Here is a 12394-nt window from a genome sequence, read left to right on the forward strand (position 1 = left end):
TACTAGTACCGTTTGAGCATAAAGAAAGGGAGGAGGTGGAGAGAAGCGGTGGAAGGGCGGGAGAACACATCTCTGTGATGTGTGTTTACAATTAAATGGGAGCTAATGGGGTAGAAGCATAGAAAGCTTTCTCAGTAGTGAAGCAGTTCCTCTGAAATGTAGGCTCCCAGGATAATAGGATTCCTATCTTTAGACAGAAACCAAACTTACCAGCAGAAAATCATTTTGTGATTGCAAATCCAGACCAGTCCTAACCAGACAGTTTTCCAACCCAGGCCCCTCTGCTCAGGGTGGAGGCTGGATGCATCCCCTTGCTCTATTACCCTTCCCCTGTAAGTGTTCTTTCCCCATAAATTGCCGCAGCCTGGAATAACTTCTTTTATATTTGAAGTGTTATTTCCCATCTGCTTATTTACTAGCAGGTGTTACCTTTGGGATTATGATGCAGCTGGGTGTTTACTGCTTCTGAGCTGTGTAATCAGAATTTAGTACATTGTACTAGCTTGGTTTCGTTCTATGCTGTATAATACTTTCCTGTGGAAATCCCCTACCCAGTGCTTCTGAGTGTGGGCTTTGTAGTCAGACGACTTCCTAGTTGTGTAATCTTTTTTTTTTTTAACTCTTTATTTTATATTGGAGTACAGTTGATTAGCAATGTTGTGATAGTTTCGGATGTACAGCAAAGTGATTCAGTGATATATATACATGTATCTGTTCTTTTTCAAATTCTTTTCCCATTTGTTACATAATATTGAGCAGAGTTCCCTGTGTTATATAGTAGGTCCTTGTTGGTTATCCATTTTATACAATTTTTTTTTTTTTTTTTTGCGGTACGCGGGCCTGTCACTGCTGTGGCCTCTCCCATTGCGGAGCACAGGCTCCGGACGCACAGGCTCAGTGGCCATGGCCCACAGGCCCAGCCGCTCCGCGGCACGTGGAATCTTCCCGGACCGGGGCACGAACCCGTGTCCCCTGCATCGGCAGGCGGACTCTCAACCACTGCGCCGCCAGGGAAGCCCTTATCCATTTTAAATACAGCAGTGTGTACCTGTCAATCCCAAACTCTCTAACTATCCCTTCCCCAACCCTTCCCACCTGATAGCCATAAGTTCATTCTCTAAGTCTGTTTCTGTTTCATAAATAAGTCTTGAACAAGGTATTTGACTTCTAGCCTTGGTGTCTTCCTCTGCACAACAGGAATAATAAAACAGCACCCCCGAAAGGCAGTTGTGATGATTATCTGTGATTGCGAGTGTAAATTAGTTAACACAGGGCCTAGAACATAGTAAGTATTCAATAAATTGTACTTGTTACAATAATGGAATGGTGTTACAGAGTTAGATATTGAGATGTCATAAGTTCAAGAATCTGTAGCTTCATATGGGAGATGCTCCAATAGTGGTGTTGGATGGTAACTGTATTTTCCCTGATCCAATAATTGAACTGAGAAGTACAGAGAGAACAACTCAGATTATTTGAAATCAGAAGTATCCCAGAAACCTGGAGGAATTGACCATTGAGCTTGCAATTTTGTAGGGTCAGGATTGATGCACTGTGAAACAGAAGCAAAATAAACACAAAACAAGAGAAAATTAAGTGCTGGGTGACAGTGCAGGTATTTAGTGCTTTAGGACTTGGAAGAGAATGAAATACTTTATTACTATAAGCTACAGTGAGAGCTTCAGAGAAGCTTCAGATGACTGACCAGGAAGTGGTCAGGAGGCCTCACTTGTATATTTATATGAATGGACCGCAGAGGATTTTAGTGTCTATCTTTGGGGTTGGTCTCCCAGAGTTCAAAACCACTCAGCACAGTGAGAAGTACTCAGCAATGTAGTTTCTTCTTAAATATCTAAATAGCTGTTGTGGGTCATGTTATTGAAGATCTCTGAAATGAGACCAAGAACTTTAGACTTGATGGATTGGGACTGAGAGAGATAATGGAAGTTATTTTGGTTTTATTTTAATAGACTTTATTTTTTAGAGCAGTCTTAGATTTAAAGAAAATTCAGCAAGATAGTACAGAGAGTTTCCGTATACTAGTTCTCCATATGAGTAGCATCTTACATTAATATAATTCTTTTGTTATAGTTAATGAACCAAAACTGACACACTGTTAACTTACGACTAGACTTTGTGTTTTCTTGGTTTTATGTGATGTCTTTTTTCTGTTCTGGGATCCCATCCAGGATACCACACTACATTTAGTCATCAAGGCTCCTCTTGGCTGTGACGATATGACTTTCCTCGTTTTTGATGATCTTGACGATTTTGACGAGTACTGGTCTGGCACTTTGGGGATTTTCTCATGATTAGACTAGGATTGTGAGGTTTGTGGGGGAAGGAAGGTCACAGGGGCAAAGTATTAGTTTTCATCACATCATATCAAAGGTACATGCTATCAACACGACTTGTTGATGTTGACCTTGACCACCTGGGTGAGGTAGTGCTTGTCAGAGTTGTCCACTGTAAAATTTCTCTCCCACTCCCCCTTCCATACTGTCCCCTCTGGAAGGAGGTCACCAAGCACAGCCCAAACTTAAGGAGTCGGGAGTGATGCCCCACTCCTTTGAGTTGCCTACTCTTCGCAGGTCACATTGAAGAAGAAGGAGCCAGGGAGCAGGGAACTCTCAGCAATCTGAGAAAAAGGGGTTGAAGACTGGATTCATGTGGTGAGAGAAGGGATGACTAAGGGATGTGAGATTGGACAGAATTTCGTGGGAGATGAAAGAGAGGGTGGGATCAGGATGGCTGCAAGTCTCCAAGCATCAGTGATCAGGGGATCGTTTGGGTGTAAAGAGCACTGCATTGGTTTATTGGCAACTCTCTGTTTCATGGCTGTGTCACCTTGGGTGAGTCACTCTGTTCCTCCGAGTCTCAGTTTGCCCATTTGTAAAACGTTCTTGACAGTTTCTGCTCTTCCTACCTTGTTGGGCTCTCATGAGAGTAATGAGATATCTCTCATGAGATAATGCAGATGGAAGGGCTTTGAAAGCCATCAAGCCTGTGTGGTTTCAAAGGCTGGTGAAGGGAGTGACGGTACTAATGACAGGGACGCGTACTTGGGAGGGGGATTTATTACCTGAGAGATTCTGAATAACTCAGATAACCCAGGGCAAGGTATAACTCATACTGAGGAGGCTGTCATAGGCTGTGATAGTCACCTGCTAAGGAGATTTTTATTTCAAATATGTTTTCTCAGATATTCTGATTCTGCTGGTCTAGTTGCATGGTCTGTCCCTCAGAAGGAAAGAACTTGGGTAAGACAAGGCTGGTTCTGGAATATTAGGAGGGGCTCCACCTAATCTTTTCAGCTTTCCTCTTACAGCCTTTAATGTCCTCTGCTTGGGGGCACTGAAGGTAACAGGTTTCCTTAATGATCTCAACCCCCCCCCCCCCAACCCCACACACACAGTCTCATCACCTGCGATCTCTAATACGCATTTCCAAAGTAACACATCCAAAATGGAACTTTGGTTCTGTTCTATGCTGGAGTCCCAGGGATGAGGCTAACCTGCTTTACTTGACTGTGAAACTCCTCAGTTAGCCTTGCAATAGCCTGTTTTAACTGAGTCTCCAGAATCCCTCCCAACTGGATATTATGCAGTGGACGAATCCCTTTACCTTTTCAGGCAAATACATTCTTGGCTCTTCATATACATTTCCTCACCATTCAGGAGATACGCAACCATGCTTTTGGTTTCTCATCGTATTATTCTTATTTTAGCGACAAACGGATGAGCCATGGAAGATTTTAACCATGTCTGCCCAAATTCCGGGGTAAATCACTGACGACTTGGTACAGCAGAAGAAACTTGGGAAGCCCAAGTGCTGAGTGTACCTCTGTCAATAATTTGCTGCTGACTTTGGGCACAAGGAGCGTAAGCTCTCTGCTCCTCATTTTCCCTATCAGTAGAATATGGAGGGACCACCCAGGCTCTGAAGGATGGAGCAATGAAGTAAAAATTAGCAGCAGAGCTAGTTGGCAAATAAGAGGAGTACAGAATTAATGTCATCTTTTATGTTGCAAGGGGCTCAGCACATTTCAAAAATGTAGGCTTGAGCCAAAGAATATACATGTGGTATTAACCAAACTGCCAAAGGAAGTTATGTAAAGGAAACCTCTTTATTGATCTTTAAAAAGCGGAGAGATTCTTTTGTCTCTACTGATTTGAGTTGAGATGAAATAAATACTGAGTCTCTTTTGGTCTTTGGATTCTGTCCTCCAACAAGCAGAGCCCATTTCTTCACAAGTAGGTGGTTCTGATAAGCGTCTGCCTGGGCTGATGTATGATGGAAAGGCAAGGAAACGTGATGTAGTCTCTGCTCATCTCTGGGTGAAAATAAAGGTCATCTCTGGGCATGGAGGATTGCGCAGTGTAATATATATTTCCAAAGGGAAATGCCTGCAAAATGCAGATGCTGAGCCCAGTTCTGACGTCTGTGACTGGTGCCAGCATGGGCATTGGCACCTGTGTTGAGGGCAAAGGGAAGAGCCAAGAAGTGAAAGGAGATCTTCCTTCCCTCACCATTACTCAGCATAGCTGGCTTGCTTAGCTATAAAAAATGCAAGTGTCCAGAGAAACCGCAGTGCAATTTCTCATCCAAAAATGCCTTCTCCCTCACAGTCAAGAGATCCACTGTGTTCTAATATTGTTTCTGAGGTGGATGGTCTCGTGGGTTACTTTTCTTCACTCTAACTCTTCTCTGTAACTTGCTTAACAGTATTGTCTGAATTCTAAGGGGACAGTAGTTCTTAAACTGTAGTATGCATAAGAATCACCTGAGGAGCTTACGAAAATAACAGGTCCCCGACTCGCACCCCTGGTTCAGTGGGCTGAGGAATCTGCATATTCAGTACATGGCACGGGGAGTTCTGATATAGGGGATCAGCAGAGCCACCTTGAGGATTACCACCTGGGTGCCATGCTCAGCTAGCAATATATTACTGTACACAGTGCATAAGCCTTTATAAACCAAGTCCTAGTTGCTGCTTTTAGAGCAGCACTTGAGCCTGGCTCAATAAATTATTGCCTGACTTAACAACAATCATCGCTGGACTTATACTAATTTCTGATTTCTAAATTTCTGATTTAGACAAGAGGAGCATGAGCTTGGGAGTCAGAAAGCCCTGGGTGTAGATCTTTGAGCCTCCACTTACCGTTACCTGAGAAGGCTGCTCAGCTTCTCTGAGGCTTGATTTGCTCACCTGTCAAGGGAGAACAGTATTCCCCAAGTCACTGAGGGAGGGGTGGTGAGGATGAAATAAAATGACTTATATGTGAGCACCTAGCCCCGTGCCTGGCACTTAGCAGACAGATGCTCCGTAAATGTTATTTTCCTCCATTCTTATAGGAAGCAGGAGGTTGAAACAAACAAACGAAAAACCTTACATAAAGCAGATATTGTTAAGGGAGACTTTTTTTTTAATGCCCAGGTGAATAGATTTTTGGCCTTGTTACACATCATTTTAAAAGTCAGTGGTTGTTTAGAGATCTTGGAAGGAAGCCCCTTCTTAATTCCTTTAGATAGTACTGACTTCTGTTGTGAATACGGGTTTCCAAGAGAGATCCCAGCAGGCAGATAAGGAAATGCAGGGGTATCACGATGTTCATACCTTTGCCGAATACTTTGGGGTCCAGTGCAGAGATTTCAGGTCAGGAGTTTAACCCGAAACTACACCTGCTCCTGGTCTAAATCTCACAAGGAGAACCTTGTTTCTGAGAATTTAACTAGTAATGGATTAATTGGACTGTCTTATTCAAACTCTTTCCAGGCGAAATGAGAACATTACAGTGGTCTGAGGGAAACAATGCACTATTATACTCGTGGTATACAGAGAGCTCCTTGCTGTGAGGTGCTTTCTAAATTCAATTTCAGCAATACCTGCCCACACCCCCCTCCCCCGGTCCAACCTGGTTTTTACCGTTTGAAAAAAGAAATCATCTTTGTTCTTTGTGTTGGTTGATTAATTTTAGGTTCACTGTTCTTATCCCATATCACGCTCATGTAGGTACTTATGTAATACATTTCTGTATATCACACGGTTCCTCCTTCTGAGGACCCAAATCAGAAAAGGAATTTAATAGCACCGAACGCCTCGCTGCATTCTCTGGCTGGACAAACGGCAGGTTCAGTGAAGATCCTTGGGTAGCGTCAAGCAGGTGTCCCCTTGCTGCCTCTACTCTCCTGGTCCTTTGTAAGAGGAGCCTGTAATCCTATTCCTGGGGCACGGCAGTCACAATAACTTCTGTTCTCTGAAGGCCACACTCTGGAAACTGGGAGAATAATCCCTGTAAGCCCCATCATATGATTTTAGAGCCTGGAAAGATCTTCGAAATCCGCTGATCCAATTCCCTTTGTTTTACAGGAGAGGAAACTGAGGTTCAGAGAAATCCACGTAGTTACTAATTTATTTATTTATTTATTTATTATTATTATTTTTTTTTGCGGTACGCTGGCCTCACTGTTGCGGCCTCTCCTGTTGTGGAGCACAGGCTCCGGACGCGCAGGCTCAGCGGCCATGGCTCACGGGCCCAGCCGCTCCGCGGCATGTGGGATCTTCCCGGACCGGGGCACGAACCCGTGTCCCCTGCATCGGCAGGCGGACTCTCAACCACTCAGGAACTGTGCACACAATAGGAGGCTCGTAATAGACATCCAACGGGTTGAGTTGCCAAATGAGGATCAGGAACGACTCTTTGGAGACGAGGAACTAGCCAGTGCCTGCTAACTAAGAAGGAAATAAATGCTAACTGAGCCCCTTTGGTGCACGAGTGTTCTGCTATGTTCAGAGGAGCTGGGGAAAGAAGGAGAAGTAAAAACGGGGAGAAACACAAAAATACGAACTTTAATAAACGGTCCTCATAGTCAAGGATTACAGTCTGCAGTGAACTCCCGGCTGGAAGGCACTTTCTAAATCAAGATAGGGACGTACCGTACACTATTGAACCAAATAAGATCATATACTTAATGACCCAATTACCTAGTCCTGGAGAAGTCTGGGAGGAAGAGACAAGACTTCTGGCTGCCAGAGGAGCAAGCCCAGTGTTTTCCCCACCGGACTGTTAAAGCCACAGCTCTCTTATTGATCTGTGTGTCCCCGTAATTATGACCTGGGGGCAGAGGCTCCACTGGTGCTTATTGAATCAATATGTGGCTCACTTGATACTGAAATTCTGGGTATATTTATGCGTGCCCACCATGACTGCTTTTGTAGGAATGCTTTCTACTCACACGGATCTTTTTCTGTTTTTCTTTCAGTGGCCCACCCTCAGGACCCTCACCACCCTTCAGAGAAACCTGTCATTCACTGCCATAAATGTGGGGAGCCGTGCAAGGGTGAAGTGCTTCGGGTCCAGACCAAACATTTCCACATCAGATGTTTCACCTGCAAAGGTATGGAACCTCCAGCTTCCTGGCTGTGTGCCATGTCCTTGCCTTGGAGGCTGCCCCATCCGCTTAACTCCACACCAGCTCACCAGATGGTAAATGAATGTGCTCCCAGACCCTGGAATTGCTCACCTTCTCTAATTTGAGAATGGATTAAACTTAAGGGGGAGACTGAGCTCCCCCCACCCCCAAGACCAGCAGTGCACTGTCTTTGGGTGTTCACTGAGGTGCCTGATCCTAGGAGGGGAGCCTAATTGTGGAAGAGCAATGAAAATGGAGTTTCATGTTTTGTTTTGTTTTGTTTTTCTTTTTGGCTGTGCCACGCGGCATATGGGGCCGTAGTTCCCCAACCAGGGATCAAACCCGTGACCCCTGCTATGGAAGCATGGAGTCTTAACCACTGGACTGCCAGAGGAGTCCCAAGTTTATATTTCTTTTTAAAAATATTAAAAAAAATTTTTTATTCTGTTGAAGTATAGTTGATTCACAATGTTGTGTTAGTTTCTAGTGTACAGCAAAGTGATTCAGTTATACATATATTTACGTATTCTTTTTCGTATTCTTTTCCATTCTGGTTTGTCACAGGCTATTGAATGTGGTTCCCTGTGCTACACTGTAGGACCTTGCTGTTTATCTGTACTTTATATTTCTTTTTCACTGAGATGAGGGACTCCTACTTCAAAGTAACCATGTCCCAAAGCCATTTTTTAAAGGAGGACTGGCAAACTTTAAGATTGGGGTGCTAGGACACTGGCTTCTGTGCGTGCTTGTGTGTGTGTGTGTGTGTGTGTGTGTGTGTTGAGAAGAATTAAGCAAGAACACTTGGAAGGCCTCCAAGCAGGAAAACACTTCCCATTTAAGAAGTGACCCGTCTGTGGTTGATTTCTGTTAACAAGCCCCCCTTTCTGGGGGTGCAGCTCTTGGCATCTACGTATGAAATGTGCTGTCCGTTATCCTGGAGCCAGGGCGTGGCCAAGTGGCCAAGGAAGAAGCGAGTAGTTTCTGTGTGTTTATGTGAGAAATATGTTACTTGAGCTAAGGGCGTGTCTGGATAGCTCAGGCTGGGGTTCAGTGATGTTGGAAGAGGCGGAAGAGGGGCAAGGCTATGAGCCTGCTCTGTAGCTTTCCTCTGGGCTCTGCACGTGGTACCCACTCTCATCCCTGGAAACCGTGTTTCATTTTGAGCCCCTTAGGCTACAAAGGGTCAGCATTGCCATCTTAACCAGCTGTCCCCGGGGTCTCTCAAGTAAGCTCCAGGCTGCCTAGAGACCCTCAAATACATGATCAAAGGCGGCGGGCAAAAGCTTTTCTGGAGTCCACAGCTGTTTCTTTCACTGAGTGTAACCTTTTCAGGAAAAAGAGCGCTGGCATATAGCTCGGGTAAAAAGGTGGAGGGGAAGGAAGGGCATGAGTTTGGCTCCCACTGAGCGTGACAGAGATGACAAAGGCTATAATGCACATCATATAGAGAGAGAGTCTTTGATCCTCCTGGAAATCCCTGTGAGCAAGTACGATAAATCCCCAGTTTTCAGACGACCCAAGTTGGTTATGAGGAAACATCAGGGTCACACCCAGGGTACTGACTGTGTCCGCACTCTGTGTGCCTTAAGTCCTGCCATTGCCACTAAAGCAGCTCTATGGTCTCAGGCAAGTGACCTCTCTGTGGCTCTGTGTCCTTATCTGTAAAAGAAAGAGACTAGACCACGTGATATTTAAATCACCCCAGGTCTGAAGTTTGCCAATTCTATATACACATAACCATATCTCTACATAATACAGAACCCAGAGGTACTGAATTAGAGCCTTTTAGGTAGCATGTCAGAAAAAAATATAACTTCTGCTTACATCCAGATTGGCTAACTTGGGGTCAGGCATTATATTTTGTTTTATTTTTTGCTCATAGATTTCCTGAGACATGGCTTAAGGAGTAGGTTTGGTATGAAATAAACAGAAAAAAGTAAACAAGGGCAGCCCTGTATGTAGTTTATATCTATAGTTGAAAGTACAAAGTGTTAGTCTCCGGGTGATCACTGTTCAACACATCAAGATATTAGAAGACACATTCGTTTATCCCCCGGGAGGTAGAAGTTTCCATGCTTTTCTTCTAGTTTAAATCGAAGGACTGAATGTAAGTTATTTATGTTGGAAAGTTGTACCATATGTACTTTGTTTCATGCTATCAATATGTTCCTGAAAAGTTGAATTTTTTTATAAATTACATCATATTTTGAGAACACGTCATTCATAGGAATTATTTTTAGTTTAAACAAAATTTTACTAAAATAAATGTCATCGGTTCTTGTAAATTTGTATTTTCCCATACTTTATCTGTCAAGTCTGCTGTCTTATGTCTCCAACTTACTGGGGTCATCCCTTTTTTTACTATCCAAAGAAAGTGTTTAAGCTCCCCATGTCTTATACTCTAGCAAGTTTATGCCTTTTCCCCAAGATTCTAGAGTAGTGTTGTCTAGTAGAAACATGATGCAAGCCACATACATGATTCTGAATTTTCTAATAGCCATATTAAAAAGGTATAACGGGACAGGTGCAGTTAACTTTCATAATATATTTTTTATTTGTCCTTACAGACCCCAAATAGTATCATTTCAACAAGTAATTAAAATAAAAATTATTGAGATATTTGACATTCTTTTTTTTTCATACTAGCTTACAGTGCATCTCAATTTGGACTAGTCAGTCACATTTCAACCGTTCAATAGCCACAGGTAGTTAGTAGCTATAGTATTGGACAACACAGTACTAGAGATTCCTCGAGGTTTACATTCTTGTGGTCCCCTTTTGCTCTAAATTCTTGCCACTCCCAACTTCTTGGTCTCCCCTTTATGAGTGCTGTGCCTTTCGCATGGCTTCACCCCATACTGGACACCATTTCTCTTCCTCCTTTTCCCAAAGTACCACTTCACAAAGCAGCTGTTTTCAGCAGAGTTTACTGAATGTCTGGGATAATGGAGGGAGTTATAGCACAGAATAGACAACTGCCTAGTATTCTCAGGCTTTCTCTTTCCTTCCATCCTTCCTTCTTCCCTTCCTCCCTCCCTCCCTCCCTCCGTTCTTTCTTTCTTTCCTTCCTTCCTTCTTTCTATTAACTGGAAAAGTCTATTAATAGACTTTAATTTTTAGGGCAATTTTACATTTACAGAAAAATTGAGCAGAAAGTACAGATGAGGGCCATTTCTCATACTTATTCAGAACCTCATATGCTACCATCTTGGTAGGGCTTCCTCTCTCTACAAAGGCCCTTCTCCCTTCCATCCCAGGGACCCCAACTTCCTTCTCCCTCATTGTCAGATCAGGAGTCTAAATTACCTTAGGGTCTCTACGTTTTATAAGCTCATTAGGAGGGTTTCCCAGAGGAAACAAAAATCTCCTTGAAGAATGCTGTCTTCGTCCTAAACTAAGTGGCCCAGACTGCAGCTAAGTCTTAAAACAACCGTTTTGTTTTCTTTCTGTTACATCTAAAGCAGAGGTGTCATTTTTACACAAATAACAAGTGTTGACGAGGATGTGGAGAAAAGGGAACCCTCATGCACTGTTGGTGGGAATGTAAATTGTTGTAGCCACTATGGAGAACAGTATGGAGGTTCCTCAGAAAATAAAATATAGAACTACCATATGATTAAACTATTCCATTTCTGGGTATTTATCCAAAAAAAATGAAGACACTAATTTAAAATGATATATGCACCCCTATGTTCATTGCAGTGTTATTTACAATAACCAAGATATGGAAGCAACCTAAGTGCCCATCAATAGATGACTGGATAAAGAAGATGTGATATACAATGGATATTATCCAGTCACAGAAAAAGAATAAAATCTTGCCATCTGCAAAAGAATAAATGAATGGATCCAGAGGGTATTATGCTAAGTGAAATAAGTCAGACAGCAACAAATACTGTATGATTTCACTTATATGTGTAATCTAAAAAACAGAACAAATGAACAACCATAACAAAGCAGAAACAAGAGTCATAGATACAGAGAACAAACAGGTGGATGCCAGAGGGGAGGAAGAAGGTGTGGGAGAGAAATAGGTGAGGGAGATTAAGAGGCGCAAACTTCCAGCTGCAAAATAAATGAACCACTGGTGTGAAATGTACAGCGTGGGGACTACAGTCAATATTTATGTGATACCTTTATGTGGTGGCAGATTGTAACCAGACTTGTCGTGGTGATCGTTTTGAAATGTGTAGAAATGTTAAATCACTGTGTTGTGTACCAGGAACTAACATAGTGTTGCAGGTCAATTATACTTCAAAAACAAACTCACAGAGAAACAGATCAGAACTGCAGTCCCCAGAGGCGGAGGTGGTGGGAATTGGATGAAGGTGGTCAAAAGGTACAAACTCCCAGTTATAAGATAAATAAGTACCAGAGATGTAATGTACGATGTGATAAATATAATCAACACTGTTGTATGTTACATGTGAAAGTTAAGAGAGTAAAGCTTAAGTTTTCTTCACAAGGAAAAAAAAAATTTTTTTTTCTATTTCTTTAATTCTGCATCTGTATGAGATGATGGATGTTCACTAAACTTACTGAGGTCATAATTTCATGGCGTATGTGAGTCAAATCATTATGCTGTGCATCTTCAACTTATACAGAGCTGTATGTCAGTTATGTCTCAATAAAACTGGAAGAAAAAACAAAATAGAGATGTCATGTTCCGATTGTGAGCTAATGTCCCAGGATGGAGGATTTTGGGTGGAGGGCATTTGCTAAAACAAGCCTGGGCTTTTGGTCAGGACCTGGCTGAGTGCGGGAGGAGGAACATTCAGGTTCTGACCACGAGGTGAGTCAGGATCTCTGGGTGATTCTCTCTCCTCCCTCCTACCAGCTCTCCTTCATACATATACCATGGTGCCAAAGCCTCGTAGTTCTTGAGTGGGGCCTGAGGGGGCTTTCCGCAATTAGAAAGAAAACCCTAAGATGCAAATACCCGTGGAAATAAAAAGCAGAGATGAACTCTTTTACTAAGAAT

General features: G+C 42.9%; 1 protein-coding gene across 4 annotated transcripts in view; it reads left to right on the plus strand.

Annotated features, from left to right (window-relative positions):
- Positions 1-12394, plus strand: part of ABLIM1 (actin binding LIM protein 1) — a 312495-nt gene that overhangs the window by 154479 nt on the left and 145622 nt on the right. For all 4 annotated transcript variants that reach the window (XM_082854666.1, XM_082854663.1, XM_082854664.1 and 1 more), the window contains exon 2: positions 7264-7398. In XM_082854666.1, coding sequence (XP_082710792.1) covers positions 7264-7398 — 135 coding nt within the window. The remainder of the gene's footprint in view (positions 1-7263; positions 7399-12394) is intronic.

This window comes from Leucopleurus acutus, assembly GCF_964270905.1.
Source record: "Leucopleurus acutus genome assembly, chromosome: 14".
In the NCBI taxonomy this organism is placed as follows: Eukaryota; Metazoa; Chordata; class Mammalia; order Artiodactyla; family Delphinidae; genus Leucopleurus; species Leucopleurus acutus.